General features: G+C 42.7%; 1 protein-coding gene across 1 annotated transcript; it reads right to left on the bottom strand.

The window, feature by feature from the left end:
* Nucleotides 1-204: 204 nt before the first annotated feature.
* On the bottom strand, nt 205-8,644 carry LOC110674305. The gene is made up of 5 exons (XM_021838589.1): nt 8,159-8,644; nt 7,829-7,912; nt 7,623-7,763; nt 7,360-7,567; nt 205-290 (listed from the first exon to the last, which is right to left on the bottom strand). Exons 1-5 carry the CDS (start codon nt 8,231-8,233, stop codon nt 205-207), a joined length of 594 nt encoding a protein of 197 aa, XP_021694281.1. The 5' UTR covers nt 8,234-8,644.
* Nucleotides 8,645-21,484: the final 12,840 nt, after the last annotated feature.

Here is a 21,484-nt window from a genome sequence, read left to right as displayed (position 1 = left end):
TGATGAGATGAATAATTGTAAGTTCGATCAATCGTTCGAAAATGCAGTTTGCCGAAAATGGAGTTTTCTCAGAATCCATGCAAGATACCACTCTTTGGAAGTAGGGCGTATTAGAGCCGCATTCGGATGCGAATCGAATGCACCACTTCCAACCTCGCATAGATTTTAAAAAAATCCAACAACGGTGCGAAACCGTTTCTAACTTTAACCGCAAGCGCCGATAATAGTAATACAATTTTCCTCACCAAGGCTGACGATACATTGACGGCATATTTGCAGAGTCTTGTTCCCTAGAGATCAGAAATGTTGAACATTATTACAACATATCTCATATGTTTGATAAATAAAAAAAAAACTATTTACTTGACTTGGCTAAAACAAATACACTTCCAATGATTCGAAGCAATTTTCAACAGACAAACAAAATAGATTGAAGTATTTTCTTTTCACGAATCATCTTAAATTATGATAACGTTGGTTCGGCAACTTTCGCGAATTGGACCAGCAAAAATTAATATTTGACAGTTCATTAATCGTTTGTAGGGGAAATTATTTTTGAACTGTCAAATTTAAGTGTGAATTATTTTTAATAGCCCAATTGAGACAGACCCTAAAAATGTATTCTTCTTCTTCTTTTCTGGCGTTACGTCCCCACTGGGACAGAGCCTGCTTCTCAGCTTAGTGTTCTTATGAGCACTTCCACAGTTATTAACTGAGAGCTTACTATGCCAATGACCATTTTTGCATGCGTATATCGTGTGGCAGGTACGAAGATACTCTATGCCCTGGGAAGTCGAGAAAATTTCCAACCTGAAAAGATCCTCGACCGGTGGGATTCGAACCCACGACCCTCAGCTTGGTCTTGCTGAATAGCTGCGCGTTTACCACTACGGCTATCTGGGCCCCACAATTAAAAATGTATTATAGTTTCTAAAATTATGTCTGCTGTGGGGATTTTCGAGCAGTAAAAAATCAAATGAAGATTTGAAAATTACTCAATATTTTTTCAAAATGACACTTGAAATTATGTGTAAGACCTTTGCTTTGCTTAGAATCCTGTCCTTGATTTGACCAATTATCTGTTGAAATTCTGCCCAGAGTTTCGTGGATCCCGCTCAGGATTATGTTAGATTCATGCACATTTAGAGGTAGCGCAAGCGACTTGAAAGTGAATTTTCAAGTTATGAAATATGACCTCCAGTGACTTCATGAACAATATTTTTTTACTAGAAAGAGGAAAAATTTAGAGAAAACTACTTTTAACTAAAACTAATTTTGATATTATTCTAATAAATAACTCTAGTGATCGAAACATATAGTCTAACTTCTACCATACATACAAATCTAAATAATAAAAATCTTTGTTTCTTCTCATTAACAAACTTAATTTAGGTGTAATTATCTGAACTTCAAGCTTTAAAATATGTACAAGGTATGAACAATGTATTTTGAAATGCCTATTGCATATTTTGTTATAAACCTTTCAGATATTGTTTCATATTTTTCTATGTTATCTCCAATAATTCTTTTGAAATTGTTACTGATAAGATTTTTTCAATATTAAATAATTCAATATTCCCTAATTTAATATCTTCAAAATAAACACCAAGTGTTTCACGCATTTTGGCGCCCCCTGTAGCCTGGCGCCCTTGGCGGGTGCCAACCTGGCCAACCGCACGCTACGGCACTGCGTACAACAGACTTCCTACCAAACTTGCGTATTGGTCGTTGTTCGGTAACATCTTCTTCTCCTCCTTCTGTTTTAGGTGGCCAGGATCCAGGGGATACTTCGATGGCTTCGCTTCATCCATTCCGAATCTCTGCAGCACCTTTTGGATGTAGGCCTTCTGGTTGAGTGTGAAAGCTTTACCATCACGTTGCACTTGGATTCCGAGAAAATGCCGGATGTTGCCCAACGAAGAAACGGTGAAATGCTTGTTCAGGTCCCGCATCAAGTCCTCGTACTCCTCCTCGCTGTGGCACGCGATAACGATGTCGTCCACGTAGATCACGAGGTACGTGTTGCCTTGACTCCGAACGTAGAGACACGGGTCGTGGGCGGACTGCCGGAAACCCATCTGCTTCAACACACCGTCGATCTTCTTGTTCCAGATACATCCGGCTTGCCTGAGTCCGTACAGGCCTTTCTTGATCAAGCAAACTGCATCCCTGTCTTGCGCTTCATATCCGGTCGGTTGCTTCATGTAAACTGCCTCCTCTAGTTCTCCATGAAGATAGGCAGTTTTGACGTCGGCGTGTTTCACCAGCATGCCCCGCTGGCCGGCAACTGTCAGCAACGTCCTGAAGGTGACTTGGCGGACTACGGGCGCGAATACTTCATCGAAGTCCGTCCCGTACTTCTGAGAAAATCCTTGGGCTACTAATCTGGCTTTGTAGCGCACGATGTTTCCGTCTTCGTCCAGTTTTCGCTTGAAAATCCATTTCGACCCGACGACTTTGCGATTGGCGGGCAAAGTGATCAGCGTCCAGGTGCGGTTCTCGGCGTGTGACTTGATCTCGTCGTCTATTGCTGCAATCCACTGTTCCGCTTCAGGACCCTCGATTGCTTCCTTGTAGGTCCTCGGCTCCGGGATCGCTTTTCGCACCATACCAGTCGTTTCCCGGTACCGCAGGGGCGCAATCCCCTTCGTGCTGCGGCTTGACCTCCGAGGCATTACAACCTTATCTTCACTGACTTCATCTTCTTCTACTTCACAGGTCGAATCATACAGGCTGGAATCGGAATCCGCCGGCGTAGCCTCCTCCTCAAAAGTACCTTCGTCATCGCTGTCATCTTCAACTTCTTCATTTGCATCGAGTGTGTCTTGCGGTATTACCGACTCGTACTCCACGGTTGTCGGAGATGGTTGTCCTCGCTGGCTGACTGCTTCTTCTTCTTCGACGAATCTTGCATCACGGCTGATCACGACTTCGTTCGTAGCTTGATCGATGAACCAGAAGGCTTTGTGGTGATCGAGTAACCGACAAACGTTAGCTTGATTGCTTTCGGTTCCAGCTTCGTCCGCTTGACTTTGGGAATGTGGACGAACGCTGCACATCCGAACCTCTTGAGATTTCCGTAGTCTGGTTTCTTCCCGAACCAGAGTTCGTGTGGAGTCTTCTCTACCGACCGAGACGGCAGCATGTTCTGCAAATGCACCGCCGTGTTGACCGCTTCTGCCCAGAAACGGTAGCCCATCTTCGCATCGAGCAGCATGCAGCGCGCCATCTCCACGATCGTCCGGTTCTTGCGCTCCGCAACTCCATTCTGCTGCGGTGTGTAGCTTGTTGTGTATTGCGGGACGATTCCGTTCGCCCTGTAGAACTTGCCCAGCCGCTTCGCTTTATACTCGCCTCCCTGATCGGAGCGAATAATCACGGGATTCCTTCCGAAACGATTCCTGACCATGTTGACATACTCCTCAATTTTCTCCACGGCCTCTGACTTGCGCTTTAGAAAATATACCATGGTGTACCGACTGTAGTCGTCGATCATCGTGAGGAAGTATCTTGATCCACCTGGCGACGTCGTGTTCATTGGACCGCAGTGTCGAATCCAAAATTTGGGAGCACACAGAACAACGTCTTTCTTCCACAAAAGTAGTATACAGAATGACAGGTACCCGATACGCGTCTATTCGCTGCCTATTCGGTTCTTTCGCGCTGCGTTTTCTCTTTCTCCCTTTCTCCTATAAACTTCAACCTCCTATGAACCTCATGCGTTACTAAAATCAAGGTTGCCAAATGCTTTCGATTTCTTTCTCAAAATAAGTTTTTTTTTTTCCATATTCTGCAAACACCCATTAGATTATAAAACAGTTGTTGCTATTAATATTATAATTTAGAATATTTCATCTCATTTACTACATCTGCCCCCATCCGTACTCTTCATATGCAATGATCAATAATTCGCACATATGGTAAAACTCGACAAAAAAATTGCCGATGTGTGAAACATTATGATTTACATAGATCTGATTTTTTTTTTTTCGGCGAGTTCATTTTCGGCCAGTTCTCATCAACTCATTTGGGTAAATTTATTACGGATCTTATTGAAAATTATTGAAGCGTGTAAATATTGACGTTTGTTTCCTTTGTTTTCAACTGACATACAAATTCAACTTCCAAAGTGTAATTTTTCTAATGGTTTAACAAAGTTTAATGTTCAAACAAGTAATTTCATTTAATTATTTACTTCAGGTTACAAAAGCACTAACAAGTTTCTTAAAAGTTCTCCGCATTTATGCACTTTTCTTTACAGGATTTGCTGGCGTTGCTGGTTTTCGGAAGTTCAGTAGAAAACCCTATAGACGAACTGATCATCAAATCTCGTTGGTCGTTTTATGTTCGTTCGTTCTCGGAGAAGCTTGGGGCTTGGATCCCTCCCTATTTCCGATGTGTGTGCAGTTAACGAATCATGATTGTCATTCAGATTTTCTCCGGAATCCGCTGGTTCGTCCAAAAACTCTTCTGGTTGGAACTGTACCGCTGTTGGTGCCAGTTTTATGTCCTGTATATTTCTGGCATATTGGAGTCCTGATCTGCTCATCACCACCACTCTTGCTCCATCTCTAGCTACAACCTCGAATCGTTCCGACGAAAAGTTGGGATCTGTCTTGCTCTTTTTCTGATGTGCTAAAAAGACGGTGTCGCCGATTTGGATTTCACTCTCCTTAGCTCCACGTACGCGGTCGGCGTATTTTTTGGATACAAGCTTAGTTTCCGCATCCTTCTCTGCAATATCGGAGCGGTCGAGGTCGCTGACATCATCCGAATGGTTTGAATTCCAGAGGCCCGGAAAATTTCCTCTGAACTTCCACCCAACCATAAGTTCAAAAGGGGTCACCAACAATCGCGAGTGCGGAATTAAAGTGTTATGCCTGTGCACATACTGTTCAAGTGCTACACGCCAATTCGTACCATCCAGTTTTGAAGCAGACAAGGCTTTGATGATTCCACAGTTTTGCCTTTCCACAGCCCCATTGCTTTGAGGACTAAGAGGTACAGATTTCCTTACTATCACACCTCTGGTTTCCCAGTGTGAGACAAACCCGGAACTCTGGAATGGAGGACCATTGTCACTCTGTATGATTGCTGGATAACCCCACATTCTGAAGATTTCATTTAGAGCCGAATTGGTAGTTGCAGTGTCGGTTTTCTTCATTTCTACGACGAAAAGATAACGCGAGTACGTATCTGTAACTACCAGGAATTCTCCTGATCCGAATGAGGGAATCGCTAGAAAATCTATTTGCAGCGTTTGCCATGGTCCCTCCGGTAGCTTCCTTGAACACAAGGGTAGTGGAGGATTTCGTCTGGAGAGCTGGATACAGGTGGTGCAGTCTTTCATAAAACGAGTTATTTCGGTAGACATTCTGGGCCACCAGAAAAACTCACGCATTACGCGTTTCATTGAAACTTCTCCGATGTGGCCCCCGTGTGCACAATTGAGTGCCTTCCTTCTTAGCGGGTATGGTAGAATCACTCTGTCGTCTTTAAAAACCATGGAACCGAATGTACGAAGGCTGTGTTTTTGCGCCTCATATGCTTTCAGATCAGCTGCCCATTTGTTAGAAGCTAACGCTTCTCTAACGGACAATAATTCGCAATCTTTTTCCGAAATTGTTTCTATTTCGTCCCAAGTAATAGTCATGCTACCGGAGTCCAAAGAGTAGAGATAGTGGCTATCGCGTTCTTCCTCGAAGGGTACTGATTCCTGTGCTGCTGATATGAGTCGGGACAATGCGTCAGCAACATTCAGATTTCCCGGCACTCTCTGGACTTCATAGTCAAAAGGCTGTAACCTTAGTGCCCAACTTTCTGCGCGTGAGATAGCACGTTTTCCCAAACGGTGATTGACATTGAATATATACTGAATGGCTTCTGCGTCCGTTCGAATAATAAAATGCCTCGTCAGTAAATAATAGGAAAATCTTTCTACCCCCCAAACGACCGCAAGTGCTTCCTTTTGCGTTTGAGGGTATCGTTTTTCCGCTGAAGATAACGCTTTAGACGCGCAAGCTACGATTCTTGGGACACCATTATCGTCAACTTGCGCAAGTACCGCTCCTAAACCACTAGGCGAGGCATCCACAAAGAGTTCAATGCGATCATTTACGTTGTAGTATCCAAGCCTCTCAATGGAATTAGAGATCTCGTTCCTGAGCAAATTGAATTCCTTATCCTCCTTATCGGTCCAATAAAAGGTTTGGGAGTTTGAAAGATTTCTCAGATTTTCAGTTTTAGCTGCTCGGTGTACAATAAATCTGTCCACAAAGGTGAGCAGTCCTAAGAAGCTTTTGACTTCAGCACAGCTTTTTGGTTGCCTGAAATCTTTAATCGCACGTACCTTTTCTTCCTCGATTTGCCAACCATCTGATGTGATCTGGAAACCGATAAATTTGACGGACTGACTAGCAAACACACATTTATCCTTGTTCAATTTGACGTTATGGTTGGCAAGACATGCCAGAACTTTCGCCAAATTCTCGTCATGCTCCTCCTTAGTTCTTCCGAAGATCAAACAGTCGTCCAAATAGTTTATGCATCCCTTACAATCGGCCAACACGGTTCTTTGAAGCGTCTCCTGAAATATATCAGGCGCGTTGCATAGACCAAATGGAAGTCGGACGCACCGAAACATACCGAACTCGGTATAAAAATTTGTGAGGTGGCGCGACTCTTGATGCAATTCGATATGAAAAAATGCATTCGAGAGGTCAATAGTCGAAAACCATTTTGCGCCATGTAATTCAGACACTATCTTGTCTAATGTGGGGATGGGGAAAGGTGTTCGTTGTATGTATCGATTCGGTCCCCGCAAGTCGATCACTAAGCGTATGTCGTCTTTACCCTTGGGCACTATTAACATAGACGAACAGAACGAGGTGTCCATTCCATCCACCACCCGTTCAATAATGTTAGCCGACACCAGGTTCTGTAATCTTCTCTCAACTAACGGTTTCACTGCTAGAGGAATATTCGTGAACACATTTCTACATGGTGGCTTTGACGTGTCATATGTGATTTTAACAGGTGGGACGTTAAATTTGGGAAACACTCCATCGAGAGCTATTGCTGCGATTTCACCACCACACAACGGTTCCTCGAATACGTTCTTCGTTGTAGGTTGCACAGGGACTTGTAGGCCTAACATCAATATGCAATAACGCGAAGCAGTTGGCCTTCCAAGTAAAGCACGAGCTTCCTTGACTACATAAAACTTTTCTATGTAGACTGGTCTGTCACTGGACACATACAAGGGAGCATGAAATGTTGCTACAACGTTGATATTGCCTTCCGTCGCATACGCTTTAAGTGGTCTATCCGATTTGTGCTGCACGTTAAGGATTTCGTTACAATAGTTCGCGTTCATTGTCAGTTGCTTAAACATATCCTCAGTAAATGTGTTTACTTGCGCCCCTGAATCAATCATGAAAACGCACGGCATTCCTGATACTGTAGCAGTGATTATAGCCTCATCTACGCCAATACGTTGACAATTTGATGCTATGTGAAACACCGTACTGAGCCCGGAGGTTTCTGTTTTCGTGGGCTCAGTATGGTTCTGTAAAACAATTAAGTTTAATTGATCATTCAAACCCTTTTTTTTGTTTTGTTACCTGTTCGTTTCCGCTGTTCTGAGCATTCAAATCATTTTCTGCGGTTGAGTTTGAAGCATTTTTGGATGACTTTAGCAAACCACTCTTGTTATCCAAAATGTTCGCCGTTTCGATCGCTATTCGTACGGATTTCTGTCTTGTCTGTGAAAACGGAGATACGATTGATGAACTATACATTCTACAATTTTATTTGTGATTACTATTACCTCTTCTCTGTTACTGATCGGAATTTTGTTAACATGAGGTGCATTTGCGATTTGTCTTATGGCTCGTTCCGGCTTCAGATGTGTCTATAAAAACATAAAATGCGTTTCATAGATTTCTTTATTTGTTTTTTTTTTCTTACACGTTGATCTCATACATATTGATTTTTAATGATAAAAATAAAAAAGGAAAAGGGAACTCCAACATTTCAGTTAAATTTAACTTTGTTCTCTGGTCTTTAACTTTTCGTTATTCTATTCTCATTTTAGGTACCGATAAGCGAATTCAAATGAGAAAAAAAGAGGAATTTAAAAACCATTGGGTTCACTTACTGTTTGATCAGATTCTGCATCATCTTTAACCTCTTCGATTGCGGCTATCTTCCGTGACTGGGGCGCGTCTTCCATCAAGTCAGTTGGACGCTTGACTCCTGACACATGACGATGCGAGCGGCAAGCTCGTTGGATATGACCAAGAATGCCACAATAATTACACCTTTTATCTTTGTGGCTGCAATCATTACCTCCATGATACGGGCTGTGGCAACGCCAGCATTTTTCTCCACGTGTTGATCGGAACGATGGACTGCTGCCAGCATAGATCTGTCCAGTTCGTTGGGCTCGGGAACTGCCTCTGAAAGACCTGCCACCGTAGTTTTGTGAAACCCTCTGAGGCTTATAATCAAATTTGCGACTGGGGCCCTTCGGAAAGGATGCACCCACTGTTGCTACTAACGCCTGCTCAGACTTTTCGTATTTCTTCCGCACAAAATCTTCGTTTAACTTTATAGCCTCGATTTCGCGCACTTTGTCGACCAAATCTGTAAAATTTTGATTGCGACTCAACATTTTCAACGACGCCGTGCGAACTTCCCGATTCGTTGCATGTTCGGAAACTGTTGCAACTATCTGTTCGAACTCCTTTGAATCGTCGAACTCACACAGTCTGGCCATTGATCCTACTCGCGTGATATACGATAGATCAGACTCATCCGGTTTTTGGGACAGTAGTGCTAATCTGCGCCTCAAAAGCATAACATCAGATCCTGATCCGAAGTACGACTTGAGCCTGGACATCGCATTTGTGAATGGAAAGTAATCAGCATTCGGATCTTCCTTCGACGACTTGGTGTTCTTGAATATTTCAAGCAGCTTTGGTCCTGCTTTCACCTTGAAGATCGTGAACATGGTAACTTCATCATTCACCCCTGCCAACACCATTGAATCCAGCAATAGATCTTTCCAAGCTTCGAAGCACTGACGATGGATCTCGCCATCCTCCGCTGGTTTGCACTCTGGAATGCTGACGGATGCAATTGATAGCTGGTTCATGGACGTGTAGAATCTTGATTCTTCCCAGTTCGGTGCACCTGGAGTCCTACGGGTGCTTGAAAAACGCGTTTCTCTTTCCAATTCATAAACATCGCCGTCCCTTTCCGTTTGGTTCGCCATTAGCTCCTCATTTATTTGTTGGCTTCGCTTGAGTTCTTCCAAAAGCCGTGCATTACGTGCTTTTTCCGCCGCCAGCTCACGAGACAAATTTTTCGCTTTGTTCGTCTTTTTCTGTTTATTCGCCGACGCTGATTCTGTCTCCACACTCACTTGCCGGGTGGCGAGCTCTTCTACCGATTCCCGGATCAAATCCATCTGTTGCATATTCTGTGCTTTTTCCGTCGTTGGCTTCCGAGACAAATGTTTCTCCTTTTCAATCTCTTTCTGTACTTGGACTGATGATACTTCTTCCCGCACTTTGCCGGAGGCGTTTTCCTCCCTTGGCTGGCGTGTCAAATCCTTCATTTTGTAGCATTTCTGTGTTTTTCTCCACTGCGTTGTATTTTCTGCGAAACGTGAAAAAAACGCTTTTAGATTTCTATATCTCTGTTGACGTCACGCTACATTTTCAACATAAATCTACTAAAATGTCTTTCTTTTGTTTTTAATTGATAACGTCCGTTAAAATATGAGAGGTCCACTCAGCTCATACACTTCAATCCTTATTTTGCTCTCTCACTACACAGTTGAAAAATGCTGACGTCATGTCTACATTATTACCACCATCACCACACCGTTCTATCATACCTTGTTATTATTTTTTGTTTTTCTCTCGTGCCGAGACCGCATCGCTCGAGCACATACTTTTTTTTTTTTTTTTTTTGCGAAGAGACCGCATCGCTCTTGCCCTTTATTGTTATTATTTTGTGATGAGACCGCATCGCTCAAACACCTTTTTTCTTCTTATTTTTTTTTTTTTCATGCCGAGACCGCATCGCTCGTGCACATATATTTTTTTTATTCTCGTATCGAGATCACGCTGCACCATTCCCCCAAGACGCCATGTTTTTTTTTTTGCAATCGGAATATTCACTTTTTGTCTGTTTGCCTTTTTTCTACCTTATCACTTCTCCAATAGACTTTTCAATATTCTCCATTGTTAAATTTGTACTGATTCATCGTTCACAAATTCTAAACGAAAAGAAATTATTAATTTTGCACTCTACTTACCTACCGGCTCCGCCATGTCGAATCCAAAATTTGGGAGCACACAGAACAACGTCTTTCTTCCACAAAAGTAGTATACAGAATGACAGGTACCCGATACGCGTCTATTCGCTGCCTATTCGGTTCTTTCGCGCTGCGTTTTCTCTTTCTCCCTTTCTCCTATAAACTTCAACCTCCTATGAACCTCATGCGTTACTAAAATCAAGGTTGCCAAATGCTTTCGATTTCTTTCTCAAAATAAGTTTTTTTTTTTCCATATTCTGCAAACACCCATTAGATTATAAAACAGTTGTTGCTATTAATATTATAATTTAGAATATTTCATCTCATTTACTACACGCAGATGTCCGTGTGAACGATGTCCAGAACCTTTGATGATTGTCGTGCGGCCTTCTAGGGAAATGGTTGCCTTGGTAACTTCCCCTCCGCACAGCACTCGCACGGACGCTGGATGTTGCACTTGCGCATGGCCACTCCTGTAGCCAAATCTTCTCGCACTACTCGGTGGATCGCTTCAGGATCTCGATGGCCAAGCCTTCGGTGCCACACGTGGACACATTCCTTCGGATGGTTCGCAGCTGCCACTTGCATACCTTGCTCCTTGACGACCTTCAGGTAGAACAAACCGCCAACCTTGCGCGCTACAGCGGCTCTCCTCTGCACTTGATGACGCATCCTTGGACCTGCGAAAAATGCACGTCTGCACTCTTCGCCAGTAATCTGCTCACCGAAATCAAGTTGGACTCCAGTTCGGGGACGTAGTAAACATCCGACAGGGTAACCTCGTGTTCTTCGCCTTGGTTGTCACAGCATAGCAGCTTTCCGGAACCGATTCCCATCACGTGCGTCTGGTTGCCGTCCGCCAGGGTATCAGGTATCAGGTATCAGAAGGCCGGCTCCAAAGGCACGTTCCCCACCAGTTGGGAGATTTGTGCCATCGCCATATTTGAGCCTATTTCATCATCTACCCGATGGGAGAGGAAAGGGAAGGGAAAGATGGGAGGAAATAGGAGTGGGGTCCCTTGAAGAGGGAAGATTGCATAAGCGAAATGAGAGCATGTAGCTCTATACCACAATGGGTTCGAACAGCGCCCTAAAAAGGGCACTGCAAAACGCATGAGCGTAAAGAGAGCCTATAGCTCATTACCACAGCGGGTTAAGAATAACAGGATGTCCTGAAGATTCAGGCTTCTGTATTCAGTTTCACTTAATAAGTGTTTACCAAGTAATTGGAATCGCATTTGCGCAAAAACTGGACAGTTACATATCAGGTGATACGAAGTTCCATAATCGGAGTCACAACTATCACACACAAATGAGTCAGCACGCTGAATATTTGCCATGTGATAGTTGAGTCGGCAGTGGCCTGTCAACGCTCTGACCAAGAGACTGCAGTTCTGCTTTGACAGATTTGTTAAATACTTCGCCACCTTTGGAGATGGCTCAGTAATATACAATTTTGTTTGACGACACGACTCCAAACTATTCCAATATTGCTTCTGCTGAGTTGCCGCCCAAGAGTTTATCTGAAGCTTCACCCAGCACTTCGAAATTGGAATAGCCGGCTCAGGGCCAATGAAGTCATGCGATGCTCCATCGCGAGCTAGCTCATCAGCCAATTCATTTCCAGCGATGGAAGAATGGCCAGGTACCCATACAAGGTTTACAGAGTTGACTGAATTCAGTTCCTCAATTTGAGTTCGACATGCGATAACAAGCTTCGACCTTGAGTTGGCCGAAGCGAGAGCTTTTATAGCAGCTTGACTATCTGAACAGAAGTATATGACTTTACCCATTACGCGCTGTTGAAGTGCTGATTGCACTCCACACATACGAGCAAATATTTCCGCCTGAAAAACGGTGCAGTTTCTACCAAGTGAGTAAAACTGATTCAGCCTTAGCTCACGAGAATACACTCCTGCACCAGCTCTACCTTCAAGAAGGGAGCCATCAGTGTAACATACTATATTGTTTGATATACTTCTTTCCAAATAGCCAGACGTCCACTCTTCCCGTGAAGGGAATTGTGTGGTAAATGTCCTGTGTGGTACCTTGCATCAATAAATCTTGGTCGACAAGGTAAATACATCTTGTTACTGGGTAAAGAGTAACGCAGAATGGGTGCTGCAGATTTAGCGTGTTCTTGTTCCTGTGCGCGGGAAGCGGAAGGCTTGGAAGAGCGATGGAGATTGTGGAGTGAAAAGAATAGTGTTTGGTCGGATCCGTGTTTGTTGTGTTAAGTGGAATTCCGTATGATGAGGTTACCACAGTGGCGACGAAGATGGGATCGTAAACTGGTAAGAAAATTATTATTAAATTACTACGGATTCACTTTTTTTGTAGACTATATCACGGCTGGATTGTCATGGAGAGTGGGAATCCTAAAAAGACAAGCCGTATGGTTGGTCTGCTTAAAATTGGTTTATTCAATATTGAATTTGGGAACGAAGGGTTTGAAATCATTGAACATAACAAAGAGAGCCGAAATTAAATTTGTGATGTAGCACAGTAAGAGATAGGGTGATTTACGGTTTTGGCACCATTCGACTATTATCGTTAACTAAAATTGAAACGATGGATTCGCAGTACATTTCCATCAAAATACTTGATTGAATGCATTAATTCTTTGTTCTGTTAATACATCGATTCTTAATATATTGATTCTTTGAACTCCAAATGACGTTGATATCGAATTGCCGATAATAGAGCTAAGGAATAATCCGCATTTATCATGGGATGGTTGCCAAAGAAACTGAGGTTGCCGACAATGGTCATGCTCACATGAAAAGTTAAGTATGGGAGATCATGAATCAGTTGAAGTATGATGGAAGGAGCAGTGACGATATTTTGTTGGTTGGTACGTTGGTACCAGGTACATGATGATGAACTAGAATTTGTTTACGAACAGGAGACGTTTTTCAAGAGCGGATGGCGTTGAATTGTATGTGACATTACATGGTACAGCTATTAGATTGCGGATTGAACGTGGCTTGTGCACTGCACAGCGTGGCTCTTCGAGAGCGTAATAATAAGTGGCTGGTGCATTGCACAGCGTTGCTCTTCGAGAGCGGATAAAAAAAATAAGCTGGTGCATAGCGTTGCTCCCGGAGAGCGAAATAAAAGTTGCTGGTGCATCGCACAGCGTTGCTCTTCGAGAGCGTATTGAAGGAACTGGTGCATGGCACAGTATTGCTCTTCGAGAGCGTATTAAAAAGACTGGTGCATTGCACAGTGGAGCTCTTCGAGAGCGTATTGAAAAGACTGGTGCATTGCACAGTATTGCTCTTCGAGAGCGTATCATGAAGACTGGTGCATTGCACAGTGTTGCTCTTCGAGAGCTTACGAAAAAAAAAGTTAATGAGTTGCACATATTGCTTTTTGAGAGCATAGAAAAGAAGGAATTAGCGTATTACACAGTGCTGATCGTTATAAACGCCATGTAAACACGTTTAACGTAGAAAATACTTCTGTCGGATAGAAAGAATGTTTTAAAGACAGAGAAGAGTCATATATTCCTTGTCATTACATTTACGTGGATTCTTTCGGACTTGTAAACGTTGAGTCAATGAAAGATTGTATTGTGGAGATTGAGGTGATAACGGTTCTTAAACGACATAACTTTTTGTCACACTGGTCCACTAAATAGTGAATGAATTGATAGAAGCAAAGAAAAAAAGATTGATTGAACAATAGATGGCTATGGCTATGAAAAAAAAAAGAAATTTGTGACGATAGACGCGTCATCATCATTCAAATATTAGAACTAAGTTGGAGATGATGCTAATCATGAAACTAAGTAAGTCTGAGTGGACACATGGGAAGCATCAGTTCCCAAATACAAATGCTCATGCGATGAGGTGATGACGTTTAAACACGAATAGACAATTATAATAATCTTCAATAAAATCATTTGTTAGATGTCAGAACAACTGAGCACGATGAGTATACTTGCTGTCTTGGTAGTATATTGTGTTGAGAAGTTGGAGGTTTTGTTACATTTGAGTGACCACTGCGCTTATATTGCTGTGTGCGTTTGAAACGCAAATTTCAAATACGGGAACACCAGACGCAGCAAGGTTTTTCACATCGAAGACAAAGTCAAAGATTGATTTTCGTTGCTATATTGGCGGTGATATAGAGCATGGTTTCTAAGGGTCCATTGACTTCTTCGTATTACCGCATTTAAAAAAAAACGCAATATATATTGTGTTTGTTTTATATTGTATATTGTGACTTTAAATGGTATTCCACCAGAGAAAAATATATGAAACACATAATATGAAATTTGAAATGGAGACTGACAAATGAAAACCTTTTTAATAAATAGATGGAACAAGAAAGTATTCAAATAACATATGAAATGTTAGACAAATTACTTCGGGTTGTGCATTTTTATTCTGAAGCTGATTTAATTGCTTGATTTAATTCCAGATTTAGTTGCCTGCTGTTGAAACCAGTATTTGAACTAAATATTATTGGAAATAGAACGGTATTCTAAAATTATTGACGACTAATGAAACTAACACATTAATAGACAGGTTTATTGATGCAGACTAAAGATGTATGAGAAAAAACAACAGTAACTGGTGCACTGTATTATTGAAATGTCTATACGTTGACAATGAGGTTAGAAATAACACTAAATTAGAATTTCTGGATTGGTGTGTTACCAACACTTTTTACAACTTTTTAAGTCTATGGTGTTACTGTTATAGTAAATAAGTATGACACCAATGTGATGTGTGGAAAATAGCATTCGAGTGTCCCCGATTTCAGGAATCGCGATGTCTATAAGAACGTAAACCGTGATCTGGAGTACTACAACATTGAAATGACAATTTGAAGGAGTCACATTCCAGGTAAATTGAAAATTTGAAAAAAAAAAAAAATTGGTGGTGATATCGAAGCATAGAAAAGAAATTTGCTCAAGCACGAAAAAAAGGTAAAGTTTTTAATGAAAATATGAAGACTAATGGAAGGGAAGGTTAAAGCTTTCTTCAAATATAACGTCCTCATAAAAGGAAAGGAAATAATAATAGCACGGAACTTTTATGCTTTCTTGAAACTAGAAGGAGGTGATAGTACATACGTTCACAGAATACAAGAAAGGGTCGAAAGTCAAAACAAACTAAATTTCCGAACCTAATTTAACAAGTAGCTATTCATATTATGTTATACTATTGTAAAGATTTTTGGTGTATGTTTGCTCTAACTACCAGTTGTTTATTGATAGTATTAATGTAGATGGTGAGCACCGAATGTGAGATTTCTTAATTGCGAGGAATAAAAAAAGGAAATACTTGCTGGTCAATCTATCTAACAAATTATCGAGGATAAGCTCAGTGGAAATAAGATATTCGATTAAAAACAAATAAAATTCAATAATTAAAATAGAAACAACAGGAAGAGTATTCGGATCCTGGTATGCCAAAGCAATTATCGGATCAGTTATGTCAATCAATTTTACAAGAGTGTTATCCTTGCATATAAAGTTGATTAACGATAAAGATACTATAACGCATATGTGGTAGAATTCAAAATCAAACACTAATTAACCGGTAACAGCATAAGCAGATTAAACAGAATACTTTTAAGATTATTAATAGTTTTAAAGAATATTATTAGTTTCGAAGAACAAAGTAATATATAACTGAAAAATGATTCAGTGCAGATGGCTGCTAAACAAATATCAATTAAGCATTTATAAAAATGAATAGACATGTTTATTTAGGAGATTTTCAGGAAAAGTTAACTAACTCTCATAGTGACTTTGTTTTGAAAGTGGAAAACAAGAAACCTCTTGCATGTAAACAATATCTCCGTTTTATAGAAAAAAGGAGATGTGGTACCTTGCATCAATAAATCTTGGTCGACAAGGTAAATACATCTTGTTACTGGGTAAAGAGTAACGCAGAATGGGTGCTGCAGATTTAGCGTGTTCTTGTTCCTGTGCGCGGGAAGCGGAAGGCTTGGAAGAGCGATGGAGATTGTGGAGTGAAAAGAATAGTGTTTGGTCGGATCCGTGTTTGTTGTGTTAAGTGGAATTCCGTATGATGAGGTTACCACATCCTGTAAGGAAAGTTACAAGCAATTGTGAGATCACTTGGAGCAAGGACAATTTTGTCCCAATTCACCAAAAGTGGAAACAACGAAGTGTGTGTAGATCTACGATTCACTGGATTTTTCTCCAGTAGATCCAGTACCCATAAACGGTACGAGCAAGAAAGTGCTTCTTGTTTAAGATATATGTGTAGTGGCGCAACGTCGAAAAGGGCCTCGAGCGCTGCTGTGGGAGTTGTAGAGAACGCACCAGACATCGCCATCAAGCACATCCTTTGGAGATGGCCCAATTTTGATTGGATTGTTCTCACTTCGCCCTTTTGCCACCACACAAGACATCCATATGCCAATATTGGTCGAACAACTGTTGTGTAAATCCATTTGATATATTTGGGTTTGAGGCCCCAAGTTTTACCAAAGGTTCGCCGGCATTGACCGAAGGCCATACAAGCTTTTTTGACACTGAAATCAATGTGAGCTGTCCATAAAAGTTTGGAATCTAGAATGACTCCGACATACTTTACTTGATCAGTCACATTAATCTCAGTGCCAAAAAGACGTAAAGGTCGAATTCCATCGCGGTTTCGTCTTTCCGTAAAAAGAACAATAGATGTTTTATTCAGGTTAACCGAAAGGCCATATTGGCGACACCAACTCTCGACTACCTGAAGAGCACTTTGCATCAGGTCGAATAGGGTGCTTATGCACATACCAACTATCAGAGCTAGATAGTCGTCGGCAAATCCATAAGTTGGAAAACCGCAATTATTGAGTTGCCTCAATAGCGTATCTGCTACGAGATTCCACAAAAGTGGTGACAAGACTCCCCCTTGGGGGCATCCGCAAACACTCAATTTTCGAATCGCTGCTTGACGCAATGTCGAGAAGAGATGTCGATTTTTGAGCATTTGATGAATCCAATTGGTAATCATTGTAGGTAGCCCATGGTTTCGTGCGGCTTCCAATATAACATCGAAAGACACGTTATCAAAGGCACCCTCAATATCCAAGAAAACACCCAAGCACGATTGCTTCTGAGCGAATGCTTTCTCGATATCGTATACAACTTTGTGTAAAAGAGTCACAGTGGACTTTCCAGATTGGTAAGCATGTTGATTCACATGAAGAGGCATGTTTGCCAAATAAACATCACGGATGTGATGATCGATAATGCGTTCCAGACATTTCAGAAGAAAAGAGGTCAGACTGATTGGTCTAAAACTCTTCGCTTCCTCATACGACGCACGTCCTCCTTTTGGGATAAACTTTACAGTAATATCACGCCAGGATTTGGGAATGTACCCGGTAGCAAAACTGCTTACAAGTAGCTTTTTCAAAACATGTTTGATAGAATCAAATCCCTTTTGGAGCAGAACAGGATAAATCCCATCCGCTCCTGGAGATTTGAAAGGAGCAAAACTATTAAGTGCCCATTGAATCGATTCAGTAGTTACGATACTGCGAGCCGAGGCCAGAGACTCGTAACTACATGAAAAGACATTTGGTTCATCCGTAGATGCTATGTCCACACATCCGGGGAAGTGTGTATTGAATAAACATTCTAAAACTTCTTCATCGGAAGAAGTAAAGTCACCATTAGGTAAGCGAATTTCGTTCACTTGGAAATCCTTAGATTTAGCAAGAATTTTGTTCAACCGACTGACTTCACTCAAACTGGAAACATTTGTACAAAGGTTTTTCCAGCCGGATCGTTCAGCAGAACGAAGAGCCTTCTTGTAAGCCTTGCGAGCTGACTTGAACGACTCTGATCCAGCTGAACGGCGTCTGTTCCAACTCCTTCTACATTGTTTCCTGAGTCTAATCAGATCGGAATTCCACCATGGGGTCCCTCTTGTAGTCTTTACAGACCGCAGAGGACATGCTTCTTCAAAAGCTTCCATAATGTAGGATGTTGTAGTATCAACGGCATCATCCAGATCACTTGGATTTTCAATGGACGGAGAATATCCATGAAATTTGGTCGCAACCAATTCAATGTAGAGTTCCCAGTTTGTTGACCGGGGATTCCTAAAACGCAAAGTCTGCGCAGTTACATTTGAATGTTCAAAGAAGATGTAGCGATGATCAGATAATGATTCCTCATCTGATACATGCCAATTCGTCAACTCGTGACTGATTCTATTCGAGCAGAGCGTTATGTCTAACACTTCTTCTCTATTAGAAACCATGAAGGTTGGGCGATTGCCTATGTTAAGTAATCCAAGGTCTGTACTACTTAAGTATTCCATCAGACTGGAGCCTCTCAAATTGATATCCGAGCTGCCCCAGATGATGTGATGAGCATTGGCATCACTGCCCACAATCAGCGGAAGGCCTTTTGTTACGCAGTGTACGACAACTCGTTTGAAGTCATCCGTTGGGGATGGTTCATCATGTGGTAAATATACCGAACAATAGACGTATTTCCTGTTGAGGTCACCAACAGAAACATCGATTGTGACAGCACATACATCTCTGGTAGTTAACTCAGAAATGAGTGTAGCAACGATTGCTTTATTAACGAGCACGCATGCCCTGGGCATGGAGCGCGAGTTTGCCATTTCAAGCTTGCTAAAAGTAGCAAAAACTGGGTCCACAAGGTTACCTAGATAGAAGTTCCCTCTACGAAAGTAGGGTTCTTGAACTAGCGCCACTTGGGCTGCACCATTTTGCATGAGTCTGCAAAGATTGATCGTTGCTGTTCTTTTATGCTGAAGATTGATCTGAGCTAACCTAACCGTAGCCACTACCCAAACTAGGCAGGATTAAGCTTTTCGCAATCTCAGCACGAAAAAGACCAGCAACGAAAAAACCAGATCGGTATCTATTTAAAGCCGCCAAAGGCGAAAGAGCACAGAATACACTGTGTAAAACGCATAATGCGAATCCATATAGGTGATAATTTAAATTAAATGTCAACATATTCATAATCCCACCCTTATTAAGCCTCAGGATAGAGACTGAAGAAGGGCAGCCGATTATCTCGGAGAAACACAAGGTCACCTGCACCATTGCTCCGGGTAGCACAGGAAGGACTCAATACTGTGGAGGGCGCCCTGGTACCCCACAGGCTCCGTTTGCGGTTGCACTTGCGCATGGCCACTCCTGTAGCCAAATCTTCTCGCACTACTCGGTGGATCGCTTCAGGATCTCGATGGCCAAGCCTTCGGTGCCACACGTGGACACATTCCTTCGGATGGTTCGCAGCTGCCACTTGCATACCTTGCTCCTTGACGACCTTCAGGTAGAACAAACCGCCAACCTTGCGCGCTACAGCGGCTCTCCTCTGCACTTGATGACGCATCCTTGGACCTGCGAAAAATGCACGTCTGCACTCTTCGCCAGTAATCTGCTCACCGAAATCAAGTTGGACTCCAGTTCGGGGACGTAGTAAACATCCGACAGGGTAACCTCGTGTTCTTCGCCTTGGTTGTCACAGCATAGCAGCTTTCCGGAACCGATTCCCATCACGTGCGTCTGGTTGCCGTCCGCCAGGGTGATGGATGTCCCCGGACAGCTCCGCATCTCTTCAAAAAACGTTTGGTCTGCGCACATGTGGGATGTCGCGCCCGAATCCACCACCCACGCCTTGGATGGTTTTCGTCGATCGCAGCCTGCCATGAACGCATACGATGACAGCTTGCCAATTTTCGCACTTTTACCTCTTGCAGCTGGCTTCGGTTTTCTTCCGCCGCTCGGTTGATTGCTGACTTTACGCTCGGACTTCGCTAGGGGACATTCACGCTTCAGGTGGCCCGGCTTGCTGCACCGGTGGCAAATCACGCTTCGCTTCTCCCCGCCCGCTCGCAGCATCGCTTCTCCATGGTGGGACTTCTCCGTTCGCTTCTGAGCTTCGTCGAGCAGCTTCCGCTTCACCAGTTCCATCGTCAGTTCTACATCGGACCTGGTCTCCAGCGCCGTCGTGAGCGTGTCGAAACTCTCCGGCATGCTCTTCAGCACCATCGCGACTTGAAGGCTTGATTCCAGCTCCTGCCCAGCGTTGGCCAGGCTAGCGAAGAGCTCGTCCATCCGGAAGAGATGGCCTTCCATATCTCCGTCGTCTTGACACTCCGCCTTGCACAGCTTCTTCAGCACCGAGACCCTGCACATCGTGGTCTTCTGGTGATGGCCCTCCAGAGCTTTCCACGTTTCGCTGGCCGTCTTGCAGTTTCGGATGAGACGATGTTGGCTGTCGTCGACAAGTAGGGCAATCGTGGCTCGAGCTCTTGCATCTCCGTCCTTCCAGGCATCCGTCAGGGGGTTTGGGGCGGCCTCCGTGACTTGCTTCCAAAGGATCTCCCGAATGAGCAGCATCTCTACCTTGAATCTCCAACTCTCGTAGCCTCCGCTCCGTAGCTTCTCAACCGCAAACTTGCTTCCGTCCATTTCTTCTTTTGAAAAAAGCTTCAATTCTTCAGTGGAAAAAAACGGCTGCCCATAACCTATTGGGATATGCCGTAGATCGGATTATTAATTAAGAACAACTGTTCTGTTCAAAGGTTGGGAACGATCTAACTCATACATTTATTTAACGTCAAATTACAACTATTTCATGGCTTGCTGGTTCATCAAGCGCCTACTCTTCAACACAAATAGAAGAAAATAATGGCGACACTTGAAGTTACGAACCATTTAAAGTTTGTCAAATAGTCAAACGTAACGTTCCTACAGCTCTCACGACGAAAGCAAGTGTTACCATGTTTTACTCATATAAAAAACTCGATTGACTGGACCAACACAGAACACTCTTATGTCGGCTCTTACAGTCGAACCATTCTAAGTTTGTTGAATAAAGTGAATCTTTTGCAAGTCTCCACTTATAGTGTTGAACCAGCCAAAGATTTTTTAAAGGATCTTGGTTATCCGGAACACGAAAGAGGCACGGATTACAACTGACTTAGGAATAATTTATTAAGCGAATTCAAAAGTGCTGAAAACGGCACAGATAGCCAACCTGGTACCTGGACGGGTGGACATCATGACGTACATGAGGCTTCCCAAAAGTTCAAGGTAAGGCTCTTCAACAATATTTCCTCCATTCACTTCAAGTCTCAATCTTTACTAGATAGGTGATCTCGACGGTTTGCTGTTTGCCATGCC

Source organism: Aedes aegypti, chromosome 1 (assembly GCF_002204515.2).
Source record: "Aedes aegypti strain LVP_AGWG chromosome 1, AaegL5.0 Primary Assembly, whole genome shotgun sequence".
NCBI classification, from domain to species: domain Eukaryota; kingdom Metazoa; phylum Arthropoda; class Insecta; order Diptera; family Culicidae; genus Aedes; species Aedes aegypti.
Note: the sequence above shows the minus strand (reverse complement) of the source record. Positions and strands in the feature narration are given on the sequence as shown.

Coding starts and splice junctions, on each gene's coding strand:
- LOC110674305 (XM_021838589.1), bottom strand. CDS start 8,233: ATGGAAGACGCGCCCCAGTCACGGAAGATAGCCGCAATCGAAGAGGTT. Junction 7,568..7,622: donor AGAACAGCGGAAACGAACAG/GTAACAAAACAA, acceptor ATTGTTTTACAG/AACCATACTGAGCCCACGAA. Junction 291..7,359: donor GACAATGAACGCGAACTATT/GTAACGAAATCC, acceptor TCTGATCTCTAG/GGAACAAGACTCTGCAAATA.